The 23,887-nt window shown below is 40.8% G+C and overlaps 1 protein-coding gene across 4 annotated transcripts in view; it reads left to right on the forward strand.

Moving 5' to 3' along the window:
* MAPRE2 (microtubule associated protein RP/EB family member 2) overlaps nucleotides 1-23,887 on the forward strand; it is a 159,545-nt gene that overhangs the window by 18,391 nt on the left and 117,267 nt on the right. For 3 of the 4 annotated variants that reach the window (XM_047827718.1, XM_047827717.1, XM_047827719.1), the window contains exon 2: nucleotides 8,921-8,982. Coding sequence is in view for 1 of the 4 variants with exons in the window: in XM_047827717.1 (XP_047683673.1) it covers nucleotides 8,921-8,982 (62 nt within the window). In the remaining 3 variants the exon portion in view is untranslated. Of the gene's footprint in view, nucleotides 1-8,920; nucleotides 8,983-23,746; nucleotides 23,845-23,887 lie in introns of those variants that run through there. The other variant, XM_047827721.1, reaches the window with a different exon arrangement.

A 23,887-nucleotide genomic window follows, 5' to 3' on the forward strand; every position in this document is an offset into this window, starting at 1 on the left:
ATAATCTGAATTTTAAGATTCCTGGCTGACTCGAAATCTGAAAAGCACTGCCATAAAGGAACCTGAGCAGGAAAATACTTCTCTCTCTCTAATTTTCAGAATGAGGAAAACAATGGTCTTCAAATCCTACAGATCATCCAGGAAACAGCAGTCATACATTTTTCCTTTTTGTTCTTGACCCTCCCTGTCAATATGCTTGCATTCACAGCCTCATGTTATAGTTATGAGGGTGTCTATTAGCCCCTGGATGGCTGCACTGTAAATTTCTCACCCTTTAGAGCCCCGGCACCTAGCAGGGTGCCTAGGACATAAAAGGTGCGTAACATGATGTTCACGAGGTCCCAAGTCCTGGCCCTGCCACAAGCCTCCATGTAGCTGCAAGATGAAAATAAGAAATCACATCCCTCAGAATGTTACAGCAGGAAGTAAATGAGCTGATTCAGGGAACACACTTAGGACCGCACCTGACACATAGAAGCCGCACATAAGCGGGAACTGTTCTCATGGGTTCAATAAATGTTACACGAATGAATGATTAGGAACTGCATAAAAAAATTTTGAAGATTGAAACTTGGTGCTCTGTTGCTCCAAAAATATGAAATTGAATTTTAAAATGCAAAGAAAGCCTGGGCGAAGGGGAGAAAAAAGGAGAATGGGTCAGAACAGATTCATAGGAAAAGCATGTGATTTGAAACTCGGAAGACCAGAGTTTGGGTCCCAGCTCTGTCCTTGATCAGCTGTGTGATTTCCTACAATAAGTTCCTGTGATTGATGACTCTTTTTAGGGGTTAAGCAAAAAAGGGTTTTGTATCTAACCGAGTAGGAGGACAGGGCCCACCTGGTTCCTGGTTGTATCCCTACATCTCAGCCCAGAGACGTTGCATGATATCTTTGTTCAATTGGACTGGAGCATGCCCTCTCCATGGGGACAGAAATCAGATATTACAGTGGTTTGTGGCCGTCTAAAGCTCTACCCTAACAGATAAAATCTATTCGGTAGTATCTAATTTCTTTGAGGTGGAGGGAGATGACCAGGAGGGAATGTCTAAAAACACCCCCTGGAAGGCAGAGAGTGAGGGAAACCATCTGGGGGAAAGCTGATTTAGAGGGCTCTGCAACTCCATAGCAGACGAGAGTTTCTAAGGAAGAAAAATCAAGGAGCAAAAGGCAGTAGCCAAAAGGCAAGCATAGTGAACCTGTGGAGAAAGAATTGAGATTTCAAGATCTGAGTGAGATGATGTCTGTGAAATATTTTTACAAAATGGAGAGCCATCCTCTTCCCCGGTGCTGCCTGCAGGGGTGGAAGCCAGCTCCTGGTTGGGGCCACTGCCGCCCCCAGACCTCTGGTGAAGGCCAAGTTTGGTCAAAAGAGGGCCAAGGAGTTCATCTGGCACCAGTCAGACCGAGGTGTCAAAATTAAGCACAGTTGGTGGAAACCCAGAGGCACTGACAATAGGGTACACAGAAGATTCAAGGGCCCGATCCTGTGCCCGACATTGACTACAGGAGCAACAAGAAAACCAAGCACATGCTCTCCAGTGCCTTCCACAAGTTTCTGGTCCACAACATCAAGAAGCTTGAAGTGCTGCCGATGTGCAACAAATCTTACTGTGTAGAGATTGCTCACAACGTCTCCTGCAAGCACCTCAGAGCCCTTGTGGAAAGAGCAGCCCAGCTGGCCATCAGTCCCCAATCCCAATGCCAGGCTGCCCAGTGAAGAAAATAACAGACTGCTTATGGGCATGTCATATTCGTGTTAATAAACCAATAGACTACAAAAAACAGGAAGAGCTATAGACCTGCATAACTGTGGAAAGAAAAGGCTTTAGGAAACATTTCAAGTTGGGTATTTGGCCCAGATTTAGTTCTTAGAATAGATGGGGGTTTGTTCCCTACACTCCGCAACCCACCCACCCAAGTTTGATCCCTGATAACATAATCAGTACTTCGGTTCTGGAGTGTCACTAGATTCCAGATGAGTGGAACTCAGCCTAAATTTCCCCATTAAATGATTACTGATCCAGCCCCCGAGTATTTTGTAAGTGGGTCTCCTCTAGAAAACTCCACAGTAGGACCCCCCCACCAAAACAGTGTTGGTGGTGGTTACATGAGCATTATAGGATGTACATCAGCACCAACAGAAAACCTGGGGGTAGAGGCTAAGCAAATAATCCTGCGTATTTCAAGAAGTTTCCATCCACTTAACACTTCTAACAGACTGCTGAAAATGTTAGTTTGAAAATCTTCCCACACAACACTACAAGTGGACAATGGCTATCCACCTTTTGAGAGAGGTCTTAGCAACCCTTCGTACCTGGTATCCTAACCTTCTTGCTATGGCCAAAGTCTTATTAAATTTCCTGTTACCCATTCAATACTTCTACTTTGTTATTGTATTTTTTCTTTGGATGGTCAAAAGAATAAGACCATAAAGACAGGACACATGTAAAGGGAGGATTTAGTTTCCACTATAACCCAAAGGCTAAATTAGGATGCTGGGCTCTTAAAATGAATCTGATCCCATTCACTGTGCTACTTTGTTTATTCACGAACATTCTGCTACATGTTATTAGCAGTCAACTTGTGAGGAAAGGAGCCGTTCTTCCATTCCAACTATTTTCAAGGGTATCTGATTATAAACAGATAAGAGGATAGTGAAGTCGTGTAATTATTAAGCACCTTTCACAGAATTAATACATATGGCATTTCTCATGTAGTTTCTCAGGTCTGTCTTTTTTATTTTACTTTCATGCCTTGAGCACTGTGAGTAGTCTATTCTAGAATAGAAAGGGCACTCTCAAATTATTTTAATCCTGGTTCGCATGGGAAGTAGCAGATGGATAAAGGAGGATTCTAAGAGGGGGTGAGGCTCCATTTGTATGAAAATAACTGAATTTCTATTTTATTATAGCTATGACTTAAGACCGTTTGGGGGGATTATATTTTATTTTTATAGAAGCCTAAATCACACTACCAAAAGAAGTTTTAACATCATTACCGTTCTTAATGTATTCCACCAAAATCCCTTTATCCCCCAACTATAATTTTTCAAAAGCACTTAAATATACAATATGGGTCATTTTGTAGTCTGCCTTGCTTAAGGAGAGGAATGTGTTGTACCACACTCAGTGCCCAAGAGTCAGTGTAATTTGACCTCCTTTACTTGCCAGATAATCTCATCTGGTTTTGGTTTCCCTGGTGTGTGCTCAGTTCTGTGCTTCCCGGCAGTCATGCCTCTCGGTCCCCTGAGATAGTTGAACTGGACGGGCTCTTGACCTCCTGCTGCTGCTCTGGGGAAGGCCCTGAGTCCAACCCACCCACCTGAGGCCAATAATTGAGGTGGTGCTTGGCGGAGGCAGGACTCTTCAGAAGGCTAATATGGAGTAGGATCAGCCTAAGGATTAATAGTCTGTGACTTTCTGTTAATGCTTACATTCTGCTTTATTCCTAGAAAGTTGTGGACCTCCCACACTAAAGCATGTGATTTATAACTGGAGTGATTCGATATCTCACAGCAGCCCCAGGAGTTTGGCATTGAGGATACAGCTCATTCTGAAGGTCCAGAGATCACTTGGCCCTTCTCTGGAGGGGAAAACCTCAGTTCATGTCCCAGCAGTGTCCCCTTCCCAGAAAATACAGCCAGGAGCAACTGGAGAGGCTGTGACTCCCATCTCTTGTGTGCAGAGAATGCTTTAACCTTGCACTGATCAGAAGCCTCACTGGTTAGATACAGGGCACTGAAGAAAGGGGGAGATCTTTCAATGGTGGGGCATGATTGGAAGGTCTTTACAACCCCTTCTTGATTCTGATACCTCTTAAGTGCCTATGGCTATATGGCCAGACATGGAAGCAGCCTCTAGAGGGGACTCTCAAGCTAGGACAGATGCTCTATGCCCTACACATGGGATGCCAGAATTCCAAGTTTCTTCAAAGAAAGAGGATTTGAAATTGCTAGAGGATGAAGGAAAATAGACTTTTATAGTAACTGAGAATGTGCTCTGTTAAAGAGTTTGGCTGTGTCGTGACTCTTACTCTAACAAAGACACCTGCTCTCTGCAGTTAAAACCAGCAGGCCAAGAGAGAGCGGCTGGCTCATTTCTGAGAAGCTGCCTAGCGCTTAAAATAGGAAGAGTAGAAGTCAACGTGGTCTCTTCTAACGTAAAAGAAAACCCTGTAAGCTCATGCTTGTGTAGGGGTGGTTACAGTTGTGCTCTTCTGTAGTGTGACCCGGTTTAGAATACAGAACACCTACCTTGTCATCTACGAGAACCGCGGGAGATGAAATGCTAGTCCTGAGCCAATAAGGGTGGGAATTGTTGGAAATTCTTGGATCGCCTGAACCTGAAGGTAGGAGAGATCATTTCAAAAATGCAGAGCATAACAAACTACTTAGAAGTTAGTTCTGGTTTTGAGTGTGTTTGTATCAACACTGACTTTAAGTGAAAGTTTATTAAGGCTAATGTGGAAAAGGGGGATGATAGAGAACTCTAAGGTAGGCAGGAGTGAACTGTTCACAGTGGTTTCTGCATGCTAGAACCGTGGGTGAGCTTTTTTTCTTGGATCTGTGCGAAGTGGGACAAATTCCTGACCCCATCTTGCCCACTGTTTGGGGGCTTTTGTTCTTCTCTAAAAAGGTAAGAAAATAAGAGAGCTTCCCCCTTCAGTTGTAGTTACTGGCAATCTTTTTTAAATTAAACTTTTTGTTTTTAGATCATTGTGCATTAACATGTACTTGTAAGGAACGATATGGAGCTCTCTCCCATGTACCCTTTACTCTGTTCTCCCGCTCTGTGGTAACATCTTACATATTTTTATGTTGGTCATTTGGGGAGCAGGGAGGTGCAGAGAGCAAAAGGGAGAGAGAATCACAATCAGGGTCCACACTGTCCATGCAGAGCCCAACAGGGGGCTCGATCCTATGACTGGGAGATGACAATTGGAGCCAAATCAAGAGTTGGACACTTAACTGACTGAGCCACCCAGGTGTCCCAACAACTTACAAACGTATAACATCACAACCAGGATATTGACACTAATACACATTGAAGATACAGAACATTTCTATCACAAGGATGCCTTATGTTGCCTCTTTATAATCACCCCCTCTTCCTGCCACTCCTGCTACTCTTTCTCTACCCCACAACCATTAATCTGTGCTCCAATTCTATACTTATTTTGAGACTGTCAGATAAATGTAATCATACAGTATATGACATTTTGGGATTGCCTTTTTTCACACAGGATAATTTTCTGGAGATTGGTCTAAGTTGTATGTATGAATTGTTCTTTTCTATTGCTAAATAGCATTCTGTGGTAGGGATGTGCCACAGTTCAACTAACCGTTAACCTGTTGAAGGACATCTGGGTTGTCTCTGGCTTTTGACTACTGCTAAAACCAAACAAAACCGCTATAAATGTACATTTTAATTTGGAAAGATGCCTAGAGGTACAATTGGTGGATTGTATGGTAGTTGTGCGTTAAAACAAATGTTTGGCAGGGTAGCAGAACCCTAGACATTCTTATAAGTGATGTGACTGCTCTAGTTTCTTCACATCTTCATCAGTATTTCAAGTTGTCACTATTTATTTTAGCCATTCTGCTATGTGTGTAGTGATATCTCATTACGGTTTTTATTTGTTTTTAAAAATTTTTTTTCAACGTTTATTTATTTTTGGGACAGAGAGAGACAGAGCATGAACGGGGGAGGGGCAGAGAGAGAGGGAGACACAGAATCGGAAACAGGCTCCAGGCTCTGAGCCATCAGCCCAGAGCCTGACGTGGGGCTCGAACTCACGGACCGCGAGATCGTGACCTGGCTGAAGTCGGACGCTTAACCGACTGCGCCACCCAGGCGCCCTCATTACGGTTTTTAATTTTCACCCACATAGTGGCTAATGTTAAATATCATTTCATATACTTATTAACTATATATCCTCTTCAGATAAATGCCTGTTCACATCTTTTGCCCACTTTTCAACTGAATTTTTTTTAATTGCTTTCAGAACTCTTTATTCTAGAAACTAGTCCTCTTGTGAGATCTATGGTTTGCAAGTACTTTCTCCTAGTTTATACCTTGTATTTACATCCAATTCACAGGGACAAAAGTTTTTAATTTTGATGAACTCCAGTGTATTTAACTTTACCTTTTATGGATTGTGTTTTGGGTATCAAGGCTAAGAACTCTTTGCCAGGCCCTAGGTCTCAAAGGTTTTCTATGTTTCTCCTAGTTTTCTATTTTGTATTTATACTGTGCTCCATTTTTAATTTTTACATCAAGTATGAAATTTATGGATAAGAACCGCTTTGCTGCTGTCGCACATCACAGACAAATCTGCCTCACCTGCCACCTTGCAAGGTTGTGCCTTATTGAGCACTTCTCTGCCACGAGCAGAGCAAAGACTGTCTGTGGCCTTCAAATCTATGGCGAAGGCCTGGCTTTTACAGTGGCTATGGGTGAAAGGCTGAGCAAACACTTGAGTCCATCAGACTCTTGTCAGAAAGGGTCACTTTCTAGATGCATGATATGGACATCGATCCACCACCCCGGATATGGCACCACCACCCTGAGCCTCAGTTTCTTAATTGGTATTAAGATTTTGAAGGTTAAATCAGATAAAATGTGTGAAATGATTGGTGCATAGTTTTCAGTAAATGATCCCATTCAAACTGACCCATTACAGCTGTTGGAAAATGAGCAAGGGGTCATTGTCAGCAGAAGAAGACCAATTGTATACAGCCAATCCTGAATTTTCAAAGGGTGAATTATCTAGTTTAGAGGTAAACTTGGAACTTTTGTACTCTTGCTTCCTAGCTGGGTGGCCAGTCCTTTCCCTGGTAACATAGTTAAATAAGGTAAATGAAAATTTTAGCGTAATTCAATTAATTGCTGGAAGGTTGGAGGACCTAGGAAAATGACATGGGTGGGAACAGATTTTTTTGTCTGATTTTTTTTTTTATCAACTATCGTTAGATTTATGGAAAGATGTGAAATACCTATGCAATTAAACTCTGCCCTAAAATATTTAAAGAAATTCTACTTGTTCTCTTGGAAAGAAAAAATTGTTACCAGAGTTCGGTCCTCAAGACCATGTATATTAAATTTTCTGATTTTTTTTGAAACAAGCCAAATTTGCAAATGCCTTTTAAGCTCCATCACTGAAGAGTATAACATTGAAAAACCAGCTCCTACCTTTACTTCTCTCAGCACCTACTATCTTGTTTCTATTTTTTTTCCTTGCACTGTCTTACCATCTCCATTTTGTCTTATAGAAAAGGTGTAAAGTGCCTCCTTTTTTTTTTTTTTTTTTTTTTTTTTTTTTTTAAAGAAATCTCCCGGCAACATCTCCAGAACTGTGTCTAGGATTAATCATGTTGCATCAGGTGTGCCACAAATACTTTATTTTTATGCAATTGACTTTTTAAAAAACCAAGTAGGCACCAAAGGCATTTGTATTTTCTGTTACAGGACCATTTCAGAAGAGCAGTGTGCAGGGTGAGGGCCTAGGTGGAAGGCAGCAGTCATTTCTGATGTGTTCCTTGGGGAGGTGGAAAGACCATTAAGGCTTGTGCACATATACATCATGGGTCCTTTTCAGCAGCACCAGCTTGAGCCATAAACAGTCTCCCCAGTAACCATCCACTCCCCACCCTGACACTGGATCCTCAAAACCTGGAATTGAGACACATTTCTTAGCCTCAAGAATTAGATCCGTCCTTTGTCAGTTTACTGTCTTCTCACTTAGCGAGAGCATGTATGGAAAAGAAATAGCTAATTGACACAAATTATCATTTGTTGGTATATATATTTTTAAGTTGGATCCTGGCATTGTTTAGAATGCCTAGCCTCTCAAAATCTTCTGACTAGCGGTACCTGAGTGACTCAGTAGGTAAAGCGTCTGACTTTGGCTCAGGTCACAATCTCAAGGTTAGTGAGTTCCAGCCCTGGATCGGGCTTTCTGCTGTCAGCAGAGAGGTCCCTTCTGATTCTCTGTCTCCCTATCACTCTCTGCCACTCCCCCACTCTGTGTGTGTGTGTGTGTGTGTGTGTGTGTGTGTGTGTGTGTGTGTATGCATGCGCGCTTACATGCTGTCTCAAAAATGAATAAACTATTGGGGCACCTGGGTGGGTCAGTTGGTTAAAGATCTGACTTCGGCTCGGGTCACGAACTCGCTGTTTGTGGGTTCGAGCCCTGTGTGGGGCTCGTGGTGACAGCTCAGAGCCTGGAGTCTGCTTCGGATTCTGTGTCTCCCTCTCTGTTCCTTTCCTGCTGGCTCTGTCTGTCTCTCTCTCAAAAAGAAATTATTTTTTTAATTTATTTAAAAATTTTTTTAACTATTAAAAAATATCTTCTGATTAGAAGAATAAGCCTGTGTTGATACTAGATCTAAAACCTGAAATAGGGATGCCTGGGTGGCTCAGTGGGTTAAACATCTCCTGATCTCCGCTCAGGTCTTGATCCTCAGGGTGGTGAGTTCAAGCCCTGTGTTGGACTCTGTGCTGGGCATGGAACGTACTCTGAAAAAAATAAACCCTGAAAATAAGCTGAAGTTTCAGGAAGTTTGATGTTGACCTTTGATACCCCATAGAGGCTCTGCTTCCTGCTAACACATGAATTCTCATTGCCTCAGACTATCACAGGGAAAGGTGAAAAGATAAGAAATTACTTTCATAAAATTGACATTATACTAAATACTCACAAACCATAATCAACCTAAAAATTAATCTAAAATAGAGACTGAGAACCCTATTGCTTGCCTAACTTAATCTCTCCCCTGTGGTAAAACCAACTGTTTTGTTATTGTGTGTACGTTTCGATGTCCCTTTCCATAGCTAACTACACCCAATGAACTCAATTATAACTCTTTGCTCCCATGTTTTCATCCTATTAAACGTTCTTTTTCTTTTTCTTATTATCCCAGAATCCCACTTCTCAACGGTACGGTTCATCTCGACAGCCAGGGAGAGAGCCTGGATGCTCAAGGTAGGGTTTAAATATAAAATAGTGTGGGAATCCTTGTCTACTGATGGAATTGAAGTATTGGTGCCTTTGTAACAATTTATTTTCAAAATCCCATTTTACAATTAAAGTATTCCAGTAAACATTCTCCGTTAAAACATTATCTTTCAAACTATAATCCATCTCTCAAGTGTATCAAGGGCTAAGTAACCGCTATCAGCAATTCCTCTAAAAATGGCCAAGCAAATTAAAGTTTACTCTTGGAGATATTAATGATAAGTGAAGGGAGAATATCACGATGGAATCAAGTCATCTCAGGACATTCAGTATTATTTGTGAACAAATATTCCATTTCATTTATTTATAATCAAAATCAAGGCAAATTCTCAGACTTGACAATAGGGAGTGGAGAGGATTTGGGAAGGAGACAAAGACTCAAAGCCTCATTTTTTTTTTTTCAGTTTGGGGTTTGTGTTTGAGACCCTATCATTTGAACTTCACTTATCTCTCACTGGTATTCTGAGTCTCTCTAATGCCTTCAAGGTTCACTCACCTCCAGCAGCTCCCTAGAACAAAGGAACAATTAACTGAAATTCCACCAGATGGCAATCTTTGGAAAGCCATCCACAGAGGTTTCAAAGCTGTGAGCTACTGTTGTTCAGAGAAGTCTGAGTAAAACGTCCAAGACTTCACCAAAAATGCTCTAAACATCTTTAGTTTTATTTCTTTCCCCCAACACCAAAAATTTTTACCAAAAAAAAAAAAAAAAAAGTTTCACTACTAAAAGCTCAAATCAATGGATAATATATTTGTTTTGGGGTTTCATTGTGATAAATGCTGTGATTAGTGGTTATTTCTTAATTATTTGAGAAGAGAAACCTTAAATACTAACAAAGGATAGCATTTTAAGGAGTTATCTTGATATCAAACCAAATGAAATTTGCAGGTATAAAATTCTTACTTGTATTGATGTGAAATAATTTATTTAAGTGGGATGAGTAAACTTTTTTCCTTTTGCTCTAATGAAAATGGAGATCCTGAACTCTGGCTGGTATCCAAGCAGCGGGACTTTTCAAGGACCAGAGCTGGGACAGAAGGAAGTAGAAAGGCATCTGAGGGCAATTAAAGTAGAAAGAATCAAGGAGACCAGGAGAGTCACCTGAGCTTGCTTCATACACCTAAAAGCCGACCTTGAGTGCTCTTTGAAACTTCTTTTGCTACCAGCCCTTATGGTAGGGGCCCCATGCGTCTGGGATAGTCCTGGTTTACTTCATTGTCTGGGAGCATGGTCTCATGAGCATCCCCTTTCACCCTCAAAAGTATCTGCATTTGGATGATAAATTCTATAGATGCCTATCTCCTAGACCGGTATGTTCAAAGAAAAAGTAATAGAAAAAGGTACCCCAATGCCTAAATGGGTGTCTATTTATAAATGTCTTTATATCTAGGACTACAGGACAAATGCTCCCTTTTCTGTAAAGAGCCACATCATGAATATTTTCTGCCTGGTGGGCTATACGGGTCTCTGTCACTACTATTCAACTCATAGTGTGAAAACCGCCATGGACAATACATAAATGGCTTGGCGGTGTTCCAATAAAATGTTATTTATAGAAACAGACAGTAGATGGTATTTGGCTGGCAGGCCATAGTTTGTAGAACCTTGTGAGATAATAGTTCTCCACCATTTCCTATCCCCTTAACAAGAAGACCACTGTTCTTAATTCCTCTCCTTGCTCTTCATATCCCTTCTGGCTTGCAGCCTCCTTACTTAACCCTCTCAGAAACTAGTGTTAATAGTTGCTTGAGTGAATCATCTCACTCACTTGTGTGGTTCCTGAGAATCCTTGACTGAGTCTAGCTCCTTGCTCCTTATCCAAATCTGTTTCTGCACTATGCCCAACAATGCCTGTACCTTCTACCTTATGACCCAGAATAGCCTTCCTAGTGAGGTCTCCTTTGAATCCTGGAGTTAAATCCTGGAGCATAGCTGTTTAGTAGACAATTCAGTTTTATGCTTTGGTCCTCACTAAATAACTATCTATGGAAAATATAGCCACATTAAGGAAAGATAAATGTTGATTATGCCAAATTCTTATTATAAAAATGATACATTTATAAGAAAGTTTGGAAAGAAGAAAATCACCCATAACAACACCATCCCAAAATAACTTCAGTTTTTTGCATATTTTCTTTTCTCACAAGTATTCCTGTTTTTCTATATTGGATGTGAACTTTGTGTTTTACTTAGTGTTAGTCATAAGCTTCTTTGAAGATCTTCAGAACTATCCTTGGAACACTATTATATCAATTATACCGTAGTAGCCTCCAATTTTGTTGTTGGTTTGGTTCAGTCTAATTTGTATCTTTTTGTTGTTGTTGATTTCCTTACTACAAAATCCTAGAAGTGGATTATTCAAAGATATGACCATTCTTAGGACTTTTAAACTAGTCTATCATATTTCTTCACAAAAGGTTTGGAATCCTTAGCACACTGAGAGTACTAGCCTCACCACAACTTGATCAGAAAGAGCATGTAATTCAATAATATTTGAGTGTCTCCTATATGTAAAAAAAAAACAGTGCTAGTTGCTTTGATATACATATAAAAATGATAAGCTTTTCCCACATTTATTGAGTGCCTGCTCTAAACTATATATTGTAGAGTTTCCATGGTGAGCAGAAGATAGCTCATGTCTCAGAGTCTGACCTTATTGGGAAGCTAAGATAGATAAATGTAATCTCTATAACTGTATACAAAATGAGATACACCATAAGAGAAATACCAAAAGATGTGTTGGGAGCCTGGGAGGGCAGGTGGAAGGAAAGGTTGGGGTTGGAGGGTAGAGGTGGCATCTGAGCTGAACCTTGGAGGTGAGTTGGATTGGGATACTCATGTTGGGGAGATTGGTCGTTCATACCATAAACATTTATGGATAGCTAACTATGTGCCAGGTGCTACGCTAAAAGCTAAGGTTATAAGGGTAAATAATATAGGGCTCTTAAAGGTTAGCATCTAATGGAATTGACTGTTGTTTTTTTTTTTAAATACACTAAGTAGGATGGCTTGTCTAGCAGAGGATCCACTGGGGGTAGGGATAAAGCCAGGGTCCTCTCTGGAAGTGGAGCTTTTACTTGACTCCTCTTCTGACAGTCTTCCTCATTAGTTTCCTTTTCATAATCTGCGGGAGATCTGCTTCTATAAGTTTGAAGGTTATTCTAGTTGGCTGACCCAACATTCCAATTAAAATTGGCCTAGAGGCTCCTGGGTGGCTCAGTCGGTTGAGTGGCCGACTTCGGCTCGGGTCATGATCTCGCAGTCTGAGTTCGAGCCCCGCTTCGGGCTCTGTGCTGACGGCTCAGAGCATGGAACCTGCTTCGGATCTGTGTCTCCCTCTCTCTGCCCCTCCCCTGCTCATGCTCGCTCTCTCTCTCTCTCTCTCTCTCTCTCTCTCTCTGTCAAAAATAAATAAACACTAAAATTTTTTTTTTTTAATTGGCCTATACTTCTAGCCCCATCCCTACTCAGTCCTCAGTGAGTATATTCACTGAGAATACACTGAGCTAGGGCTGGGATCCCTGGCCCTCACCAGCTGAGGACTGGAGCAAATCACTAAAGAATTAAAAGGGTTTCATTTACATCTTGTTCTTTAAACAGCTGGAAGGAACCTCAGTCTAATCCAACTCCCCCCATTTTAAAGATGAATGTTCTTGGGTGAGGAGAGTTAAGTGACAAACCTACCATTGGATGTTTGATGACCAAGTCCAGGCACCAGACCCTGACTTCTGACTCACTCACTGCTTGTTCTGTGCTCAGTGCTGCAATTTTCCCTGCCTACCTATACCATAGGGGTAATAAGAACTAAAAAGAGAATTAGCCCATGCATTTTTTTCTGCATGTAGAAGCAATATGTGTCATATCCATTTCAGACCACTGCTAACAAACTTTAAATTCTAATTTTTTACATTACATTTTTAAATTTAAATTTTAAATTTTAATTTAATTAAAAATTTAATTTACTTAGTTAAACTAAATTTTATTTTATTTTATTTATTTATTTTAACATTTATTTTTGAGACAGAGAGAGCATGAACAGGGGAGGGTCAGAGAAAGAGGGAGACACAGAATCCGAAACAGACTCCAGGCTCTGAGCTGTCAGCACAGAGCCCAATGCGGGGTTCGAACCCACGGACCGCGAGATCATGACCTGAGCCAAAGCCGGACGCTTAACTGACTGAGCCACCCAGATGCCCCTAATAGCTAAATTAAATTTTAAATTAAATTTTAAATTAAATCTTAAAACACTGATGGATAGATTAGTAGAGAGGGAAATGTGGAACAAATTCCTACATCTGCCATTTTCCTCCTTTAGCATCTGGACAAATAACTTGGCCACATGAGTTTTTACATCTTGAGTTTGTTGTAAGAACACTTGGAAGAAACGTAAGCATTGGATACATCATGGGCACTCAGCAAGTATTTTCTTTCTCCTTCCCACCTAGAGCTACAGGTTCTTGACAGGGGTCCTTTTGTGTATTAATGAGGTTACCCTTTAAAACTCAGGACAATAAATGATGCAATGAGAATACACTTATTTATTTATTATTATATTTATTTATATATTTTAGAGAGAGAATGGGTGAGGGACAGAGAGAGAGGGAGACACAGAATCTGAAGCAGGGTCCAGGTTCTGAGCTGGCAGCACAGAGCCTGACGTGGGGCTCAAACTCAAAAACTACGAGATCATGACCTGAGCTGAAGTCGGACGCTTAACCGACGGAGCCACCTGGGAGCCCTGAGAATACATTTATAAAAGTATCTGGTATGTAACTTAATATTCTCATTTCTGAATTTCACTTAATTATGCTTAAGAAGCAATTTAGAAGGTTTTATTCATGGTTCTTCACTCTTCAGTACTTATTTCATATGGTCTATGAACATGGTAGTAAGGCTAATTTTTAAAAATTGTATATTAAAGATTAAGCCTTGACCATGGCCCCATCACTGTTCAAGGGGCAGAGGGTACATTTTGGGCAAGAAATTCAGAGTCTCCACCCTGCTGCAGCTATGGCCCAATGCAGAGAACAGTCACGGATCAGGCAGCTCCCGACAGGGTACTAAGCAGGGCCTCCTGCATAGGGAGAAGTGCAGGAGGCCACGGGAGCCCCCAGCAGCGACAACGAGACCACAACTGGAGCAGGGAGATGAGACTAGGCTTCCAAGAGGCAGGGACCTCTTCTCTAAGACCTGAAGGAAAAGGAGGAGGCAGCAGATGTTGAGAAGGGGACTGCAGGGAAGGGAGAGTTGTTCAGGTAAAAAGACGACGAGCAGCCTCTTCAGAAACTTGGAAAGAAAATAAGAGAAGCGTATGGCATATTGGCTAAGTTAAAAGAGGTTCAGTAGTGAGCAGCATCAGTAGTGAGAGATAGATGAAGAAGGACCTTGGCAGGCCAGCAAAGACCTTTGGGTTGGCTGTGTGTGTGTGTGTGTGTGTGTGTGTGTATTTTTGAGAGAGAGAGCGCGAGCGAGCCCGCACCCACTAGTGGGGGAGGCGCAAAGCGGTGGGGGTACAGAGGATCTGAAGTGGATCTGTGCTGACAGCCGTGAGCCCAAAGTAGAGCTCCCGAATGGTGAGATCATGATCTGAGCCAACATCTGATGTTCAACTGACTGAGCCACCCAGGCACCCCTGGGTTGTATTCTGAACGTGAAAGTAAGTAGAGAAAACTGCCAGTTTCATATCTTAAAATGGTCCCTCTGGCAGCTGGGGTAGCGAGGTGGGTGGATTTGAATATAACTTAGAAGGTGAGATAGACAGGATCGGGTAAGGAAGAAGTCAAGGGTTAACTCCTTGGACATGTGCATTGAGGGTTTGCTATGTGGTAAGCACTATTTCAGGGTTGAGAAGGAAAATAAGGTAAGAGCTCTAGGGAGGTGTTAGCATTTCGTGTAGAGGGGACTTATGAAGAGAGGAGTGTTTCAGAGGAGCACAGACTGACCCTTGGAACCCCCATCAGGGGGTCCTGATGATGCCACAGTGAGAAACTGTCCCCTGGTGACCATGGAATTGAATGGGCTCCCTAGAAGCTCTGCCAGTGGCAGTGTTATGGTTGCCAGAGGGTGACAGCCAGGTGCCTGATATAAGTGGGAGGTTTGATGGTATTACTTGCTGAGATAGAAAACACAGGACAACGGAACATTACTAGAGTGATGGCAAGAATCTGAAGCTTAGCATTGAACATGTTGCGTTTAGGGTGCCTGTGACATCTAAATGAATATATGTGGAGTTTGGGATCTGAACCCCCAGAAGAGAAATGAACCACAAATACAGCTTTGGGAGTCACTAACAGCTTTGGGAGCTGCGAGTAGAGCTAAACTTGCCGTAGTAGAGTAGAACCTTAAAGATGACCAGTATTGAGGTAGATCAAGAAAAAGAATACACCCATTCTCATAGGAGCATTACTGACAATAGGCAAAAGGTAGCAGCAGTCCAAGTGCCCGTTAACAGAGGAAGGGATAAACAAAGCACCGAATATACATAGAATGAAGTACTCATGTGCCTTAAAGGAAACGGCAGATGAACGTTAAGGTTGAAGGAAATGTCAGTCACAGAAAGAGAAATATTGTATCATTCCACTCATGAGTTACCTGGAATAAAATTAATAGAGGGGAGAAGTAGAATGGTGGTTTTCAAGGGCTGGGAGAGGGAGATAAAGGGGAGTTCCTTAATGGGTATAGAGTTTGTTTTATCACACGAAAAGCGTTCTGGAGTTGGATGCCGATGATGGTCACACACAATGTGAATGTACTTGACGTGACTGAACCGTACATTTCCGTGAAAATGGTGAAAATAGCGAAATTTCTGTACCATTTGTTCACTACAATGAGACAGATTAATCATGAGCCAAAAACACAGGAGAAAGAGCATTTGAATATGTTGTCATGGAAGCCTAAGGAAAATAGCATTTCAAGAATGAGCAAGTCCAAATGCTCTGCAAAGGTTAAGTAAGATAATGACTAAAAAGTGCCTATTGATTTTTAGCAACAAAGAGGTAGTTGGTGATCTTGATGAAGATAATTTCAGTGGCCTAGTCAAACTGGAATCCAGAATGCAAAAAGTGGAGTCAAGGGCAAGTGGAGAGGGCAGGTTTAGATAAGCCTTCAGATATTTGGCTACAGAGATGAGAGAAAGGGGAATCTATGGGGAAGAAAAGTTGATTTAAGATAAAGGGGGGGGTGGTGCCCGGGTGGCTCAGTCAGTTCAGTGTCCGATTTTGGCTCAGGTCATGATCTCAAGGTTCATGGGTTCAAGCCCCACGTCAGGCTCTGTGCTGACAGCTCAGAGTCTGGAGCCTGTTTTGGACTCTGTATCCCTCTCTCTGCCCCTCCCCCACTTGTACTCTGTCTCTCAAAAATAAAACATTAAAAATAATAAAAAATAATAAAAGGGACTGTAGAGTTCATTGCTGCTGGGAAGGAGCCAAGGGAAAGAGGCACGTAAGGTCTGGTAGAGAGTGACCAGGCAAGTCGTTGAGAAAACAAGAGGCAACTGGCCAGGATATACCTCTTCACTGCAGCAAGCAAGAAACAGAATGAGAGGGCTACCTTGTAGGTGAATGTGTAGGTTTGGGGGCAGGAAACTTAAATCCTCCTCTAATGGCTTCAATACCCTCTGAAGTCAGAGGCAAGACCATCTGCTGAGGGAGGGGAAGGTGGAAGGGTCAGAGATCTAAAGAAACTGAAAGAATATTAAAATGTCTGGTGTATGAATAATGACAGAGTGCTGACGAGGAAGACAGAGGGATGATCCGGAAGCGGTGACACCCACTCAGGTTGGGAGACCATGAATTTATAGTTGTTCTTGTCTTCTAGGCAGAGCGCCTCCCCCCACCCCCCAAGAGGTCTTAGCAGGGCTCAGCAGTCCAGATGAAGCACATGTGCCTGAGCAGATGAAAACTTCCTAAGGGCTCCTTTGTAGCAGAAACGTGAAAATTTGATCATGAGGACACTACATGTATTTTATTTAAGTGGGCTAATGCTTTATTTAAAATGTTGTAGGTCCCGGGTGACTGGCTGCTAATGTTCTGGTTTATAACGGGTTCGAGGTGACTGCAGGGATGGTAGCTCATGAGGGCCCCCTGTTGACAAAGTAGATTATTAGTAACCAGCCTTAATTCACAACTGATTCGAGTAATTCAGAGTGAAGCTGAACAGTTGGAGTAGTTTGGTGTCCCCTCCCTGCCCCTTGCCCATCATAGATACTTGTAGCACCAGAGTCCACCACTCTGTTGCACAGAAACAAAAAACTGCCAACTGCTTAGGAAAACTTTAACTGCTGTATGTCTTCATAAGGTATTTCTGCTTTAAAAAAAAAAAAATGCTAGTATGGTTACCATACAGTGTTCTATTAGTTTCAAGTGTGCAATATAGTGATTCAATAATCTTATCTGCAGCAATGGGGGTGGATCTAGAGATTTCAGCCTCTTGCACAGAGCACCAGGATTTGGTTAAGGATTTGGTACTCGTCTTTGCTAGCAAAAATGTCACTAAAATTACTCTGAGGTTTACCTACCTTATCACTTTACAACTGGGCTGTGGTATGTGGGAAAGAATGCTATTGATGTCTCATAGGCTGCTGCTGCCTGGAATGCTTGTGTCTATTGAGACCCCTAATCAAGTGTTTCTTCTACCCCGCCCCCCATCAGTATCTGAGTTTATTTTTCCAGTCCGAAAGATGCAAAATAATGAATATGATGGGCACTAATCCCAGGACACCTCTTATTCCCACTGATAGCTTCAGAACTTTAGGGCAGAGTTCTAAATGTTCTGCAGTGATAATGTTCTATATCTGTGCCACCCGATTCAATAGCCATTAGCCACATGTGCCCACTGAGTGTTTGAAACGTGACTATGAACATTGCAAATGCATTTTCTTTATTCTTAATGTGAACAGCCCCATGTGGCCAGTGGCTACTGTATTGGGCGGCCAGCTCTAAAGGCCAGATTAGATAGAACTGAAATTTTAAACACAGCTTACAGATACAGCCAACCCAGGAAACTCATTCTGGTCTTTGATGCCCAAACAAGTCTGGCCTGGCCTCATTCTGCCATCAAGTTGGTTGTAGCCTGGGGTTTCTGGTATGTGTTCAGGGTAAATATGGCAGAAGGAGCAAGATGTGAAAACAACCCACAGCTAAGGTGGATTCACCTCCATTTTACCTAAACTAATACTTGAATACCAGAGTCCTGTGTACAAAGGGGGGGAAAGAAGATGGGGAGAGAACAAACTTGAATGGCTAATGTACAGAAGTACTGTTGTTAGCAACTTCACACAGGATGTCTTGGGAATCTTTATACATTCTGCATGAAATTTGTTTATGCTTCTTATAAGTGAGAAAATCGAGTTTCAGAGCTTACTAACTTGTCCAGGCCTCTAGCTTAGTAATAGAGGCAAGATTAGTACCCAAGCAAGTGTGAGTCCAAAGCTATTTCCACAAGCAGTATTCACAGCTAGATATACATGTTGGGAACTACCAGAGAAGCAGAAAACCTTCAGAGTAGGATTGGAAGTGGAATAGAGGTAATAGGAAGCAAATGACTTTGTGTGTGTGTGTGTGTGTGTGTGTGTGTGTGTGTGTGTGTGTGTGTGTTTAATTCTGATTATCTCAAGCTGTACCCTATATTCCTTCTCTCCCTGCCTGCCTGCCCTCCCTACCCTCCCCCACCATTTCAGTTATGTTGATTATAGGTGACCCTTCATGGAAATACAACTGTTAGTGCCATAGATGATGTACAGTTGATCATTTGAATTAAAATTACTCAAGAAACAGACCTACACCACCATCTTTTACCATCTAGGCAAAAGTCACTTGGTAATTAAGTATACTTATGGCATATCTTATGAGACGTAGATTATCTACACTCATTTAATCAAACATCTCCCACGGTTCCAATGTTGCCTGCCTTTCTTAGAGCTGATTTATTTATTTTTAGAGAGACAGAGACCGTGCAAGTGGGGGAAGGGGCATAGAGAAAGAGACAGGGAGAGAGAGAGAGAATCCTAAGCAGGCTCCATGCCATCAGCACAGAGCCTGATGTGGGGCTTGAACCCACGAAGCTGTGAGATCATGACCTGAGCCAAAACCAAGAGTCGGGCACTTAATGGACTGAGCCACCCAGGTGACCCCTGCCTTTCTTCTTCAGTGTCTTACATATATGATGTTCTACTTCTGTGGTCTTTCCAAAATTTCCATTATTGAAAATAATAGTAGAAATCCTGAAAAGCAAGTCACCTATAATCCTACCCTAATGATTTATTTTTCTCTTTTCCTTCTAGGTCTCATGTAATTTTACACAGTTGTAACAATACTATGTGCATACTTCAGTATACTGCCTTTTAATCTCCTTTTATGTTGCGAGCAGTTTTCCATGCTGCCCAACATATATTCATGATTATAGTGTTAAGGTCTATAGAATAGTCTATAGAATTAACCTACTATTATTATTCCAACCTGCCATTGTTTGACTTAAGTAGTCTATTTCAAAGCTAACTTTGGTAGGTTTTAAACTTATGAATCTTAACTGGTTAAATAATCCCCCTGACTGGAAGTCTTATGCCTGTGTGTTACCACATCCCCTGAGAATAATTCCTATACTAGGGAATTCCGGAGTGTGTATTACCTTGGATTTAAAATTTTTTCACGTGTAATTTTTCCCAAACATAATATTCTAAAGAAAAGGAGGTGATCCATTCTGTTTTAATTATCATTCCCATCCCAGACATTAAGCCCTTAATTTACACTTCGTGAATTCTGCATAATCTATGAAACTGGCTTGGCATGAGGTTGCTCAGCGACTTGTACTGGGGATGACAGATTTTCAGCCTTCCTTACCTCAAATATCATTCTGCTTAAAATGCATGCACTGACGTGTTTGCCTCTGTTCTAAAGTTAGTCATGTTTCAGTCTTCAAGAAAGCAGTTCAAATGAATCCGAGATTATCAGGTTAACATCAAACTACGTTAGGGAACATGAACAGTAAAGGTCAGGATAAGCCTCAGTGTCTCCCTAGAGAACTACATTCTAGGTCATGAGGATTTTTTATTTTCCAATACTTCATGCTCCTGTTTTGGAGTATGGGGTTAGTCCTTCACTGGACCATGATGTTTCAAAGTGCTGATGTGTTCTGTTGTGATTTTCCCAGGCAATGACTAGGCTACATAATATCTACTTGGTAGAGTTTCTCTCACAGGATTCTTGTGCTTCAAATTTATTTTTGCTCTTGGGGAGTGATACATTTCAAACTCGTGTGAGGTAATGCCACTCATACCACATGCTTTGGCTTACAAATTGGACTGCACCATTAGCATCATTTTCTGGTGCCCAGCTTGGAGAAGAGCTTTGCTTGGTTTGTCAAAAAAAAAAAAAAAAAAAAAAATATATATATATATATATATATATATATATATATATATATATATATATATATATATATATATATGAATTGAGTGCTTGGAATGTTATATGATAACATTATTGCCTCCAACCAGGATAACAATTCTTCTAGAAAGGTATCTTGAAGTAAGAATACCTTATCGCTATTGCCTCCTGCTCAAAACAAAACTTAAGAAACTGCGTAACTCAGGCACACTCCTCGATTTTTAAAAAAATTAACACCGGTATAATATTAGTTTCCAGTGTACAATTTAGTGACTCACCATTTCCATACAACACCCAGTGCTCGTCACAAGTACGCTCCTTAATGCCCGTCATCTATTTAACCCATGTCCCACCACCCTCCCGTCTGGTAACCATCAATTTGTTGTTCATAGTTAAGGTCTGTTTATTGGTTTGCCTGTCTACCCCACCCCCCTCACAATTGCTAGTTTTGTTTCATTTCTTAAATTCCATATGTACGTGAAATCCTATGGTATTTTTTTCTGACTGACTTTGCTTATTAAAATACACTGGAGCTCCATCCATGTCATTGCAAATGGCAAGATTTCATTCATTTTTATGACTGAGTAATATTCCATTGTGTATATATACCACATCTCCTTATCCATTAGTCAATGGACATTTTGGCTCTTTCCACAATTTTGCTATTGTAGATAATGCTGTAAACATTAGGGTGTATGTATCCCTTCAAATCAGTATTTTGTATTCTTTGGGTACATACCTGGTAGTGTAATTTTGGATTGTAGGGTAGTTCTATTTTTAACTTTTTGAGGAAACTCCATATTGGTTTCCAGAGTGGCTATACCAGTTTGCATTCCCACCAACAGTGTAAGAGGGTTCTCATTTCTCCACATCCTCACCAACAGTTGTTGTTTCCTTCGTTCTTGATTTTAGCCATTTTGACTGGTGTGAGGGGATATCCCACTGCAGTTTTGATTTGCATTTTCCTGATGAGTGATGTTGAGCATCTTTTCATGTGTCTGTTGGCCATCTGTAGATCTTCTTTGGAAAAGTGTCTATTCTTGTCTTCTGCTCTTATCGTGTCTTCTGCACCTCATCAAAAATTTGATGTCTTATTGTATGGGAAGATAACAAAACATGAAGCATTTGCTTTTAAATTTAATTCCACTTAGGTAAAATTATCTTTTATTTCAGGGTAAAAATGGCAGAGAATTCAGATTGAAAAAAATTGATATTGCTGGCACAAAGAACAATTTACTCAGATGGAACTCAATAAATGGTTTTATTTTTTTTAATTAAAAAAATTTTTTTAATGTTTATTTTAGAGAAAGACTGAGGGTGAGTGGGGAAGGGGCAGAGAAAGAGAGAGACACAGTCTGAAGCAGGCTCCAGGCTCTAAGCTGTCAGCACAGAGCCCTACGTGAGGCTCGAACCCATGAACTTTATGATCATGACCTGAGCTGAAGTTGGACGCTTAACCAACTGAGCCACCCAGGCACCCCAATAAATGGTTTCAAATATAACTGAATTTTGGCTATCCTAGGATGGTCATAAAGGCTTCAGAAGAGATGGATTTTGAACTGAGCCCATATTTGTAAACCCATATTTGTAAAAAAAAAAAAAAAAAAAAAAAAAAGGTTAGATGAGGAGCAAAAAGGCCATTCCAGGCAGCAGTCAGAAGGTATAAGGAACAGCAGAGACCTCTCAAGGAAGGTAGGAGGGAATGACTGACTCTTTAATGTGATTACTGGAGGATTAAGGAAGAAAGATGAACTACGATCAAACTGTGCTGAATCCTAAATATCAGACTAAGTCATTTAAACTTTGTATTTAAACTTCGCATTTTAGATAGTAAAACATACTGAACACATTGCAATTACCTGGAAGCGCTGAGTTCTAGAACACTCGTCTAAATCTAGATTTGTTTCCCTTCTCTCCAGATGATCAGTTGAAATAAAAATTTTATGAAGAAAAAATTCATGGCAGTTCTGGAAATGGGAGTAAGGACCAGAAATGGACAAACTTCTAGAACATGGAAAGGGGACAGGATTATACTGCTAGTTAAAAATGTTTAAAGACAAAAATATGGGGAAAGAACAGTTGAAATGATTGAAAGAATTTTTATAATCCAGATGAAATATTTCTAAGAATAGAAGAAAACAAAATTCAAACCTTGGCATGAAAAGTGTTGCATTCATCGTATACTACCCATTTCCTTAAAAAAAAATTGGGGTACCTGGGTGGCCCAATCAGTTAAGCGTCCGACTCTGGCTCAGGTCATGATCTCATGGTTCATGTGTTATAGCCCCACATCCAGTTCACTGCTGTCAGCATGGAGCCCATGTCAGATCTTCTGTGCCCCTTTCTCTCTGTACCTCCCCTGCTCATGATCTCTCAAGAAAAAAAATAAATGAACATTAAAAAATGAAAAAAAAATCAAGAGAAGACTTTGTGAATGTAAACGAAGAGTATTCCAGAGTATAAAGCAAAAAACAGGTGGAAAATACAGAGTATCCAAAGGATGATCTAGACATTCCAACATAGTTTAAGAAGAGTCTTTAAAGGAAAAAACAAAGACAGCAGAAAGAAAGGCCTAAAGATTCAGATGAAAAGAGGCCAGACCTTTACCCATCTTGGTGAGATTGCAGGATAAAGAAACTCTTAGGGTTTCTGGAGTGTAAAGTCAGACAATAAGAAGGTTACCAACACGAGTATTTACCTGAATGGCATATACTTTGGTACATAGTGTTGGAGGCTGGGAGACCATAGAACCAGGCTTTCAAAGCACTGAGGGAATGGATTTTGGAACCATAATTCTGTACTCAGCCCAACTATCAAAGTATGAGAGCAAGGAGACCTTTTCTGACCTGAAGGCTTGAAAATTTTACCTCTCTTGCTTCTCAAACAACTTGAAGATCTAGTCCAGGAAAATAAGAGAGAAAAAACATAGAGGATAACATAGCATCTAAAAATTATATACTAAATACTGGAAGAGTCCAATTATAACAAATACCAAGATGCCAGCAATAATATCAAAGCAATTGGCCTAAATTAGTTCAATGAGGAAGGTCTTGCAAAAAAAAGATTCTACATAAATTGAGAGTTCAAATCTGAGTATTCTTTATTAGATAATGATGGTATAGGTTTCTTCTGTCAGGAAATAAAAACAGTTAAAATCTCTAAGAAAGACAAACTTTCTTAGATAGATCAAATACATAGATAGGGTAAAATTCAACTTTAATCTTCAAATGAGGCGAGCTTTTGAATAATTAATGGCCCCCCAGAAAGATAATCCATTTGACTTTCATGGTTTTGTTAGAATATTCTTCTGATGGCAAGATTTAATGAGATATTTCTTTCTCTATGAAAGGTGATACCATTTGATTTTGAAGAAAAGAACTGACAATCATAAGTGCCATCTACTAGACTTCAAGTTTAGAAGCAAGCTATAGTCAAAACAAGGAAGCCGTAAGTATAGTCATAGATTATAATGTAAATACAGAGGATAAAG

This window comes from Prionailurus viverrinus, chromosome D3 (assembly GCF_022837055.1).
Source record: "Prionailurus viverrinus isolate Anna chromosome D3, UM_Priviv_1.0, whole genome shotgun sequence".
NCBI classification, from domain to species: Eukaryota; Metazoa; Chordata; class Mammalia; order Carnivora; family Felidae; genus Prionailurus; species Prionailurus viverrinus.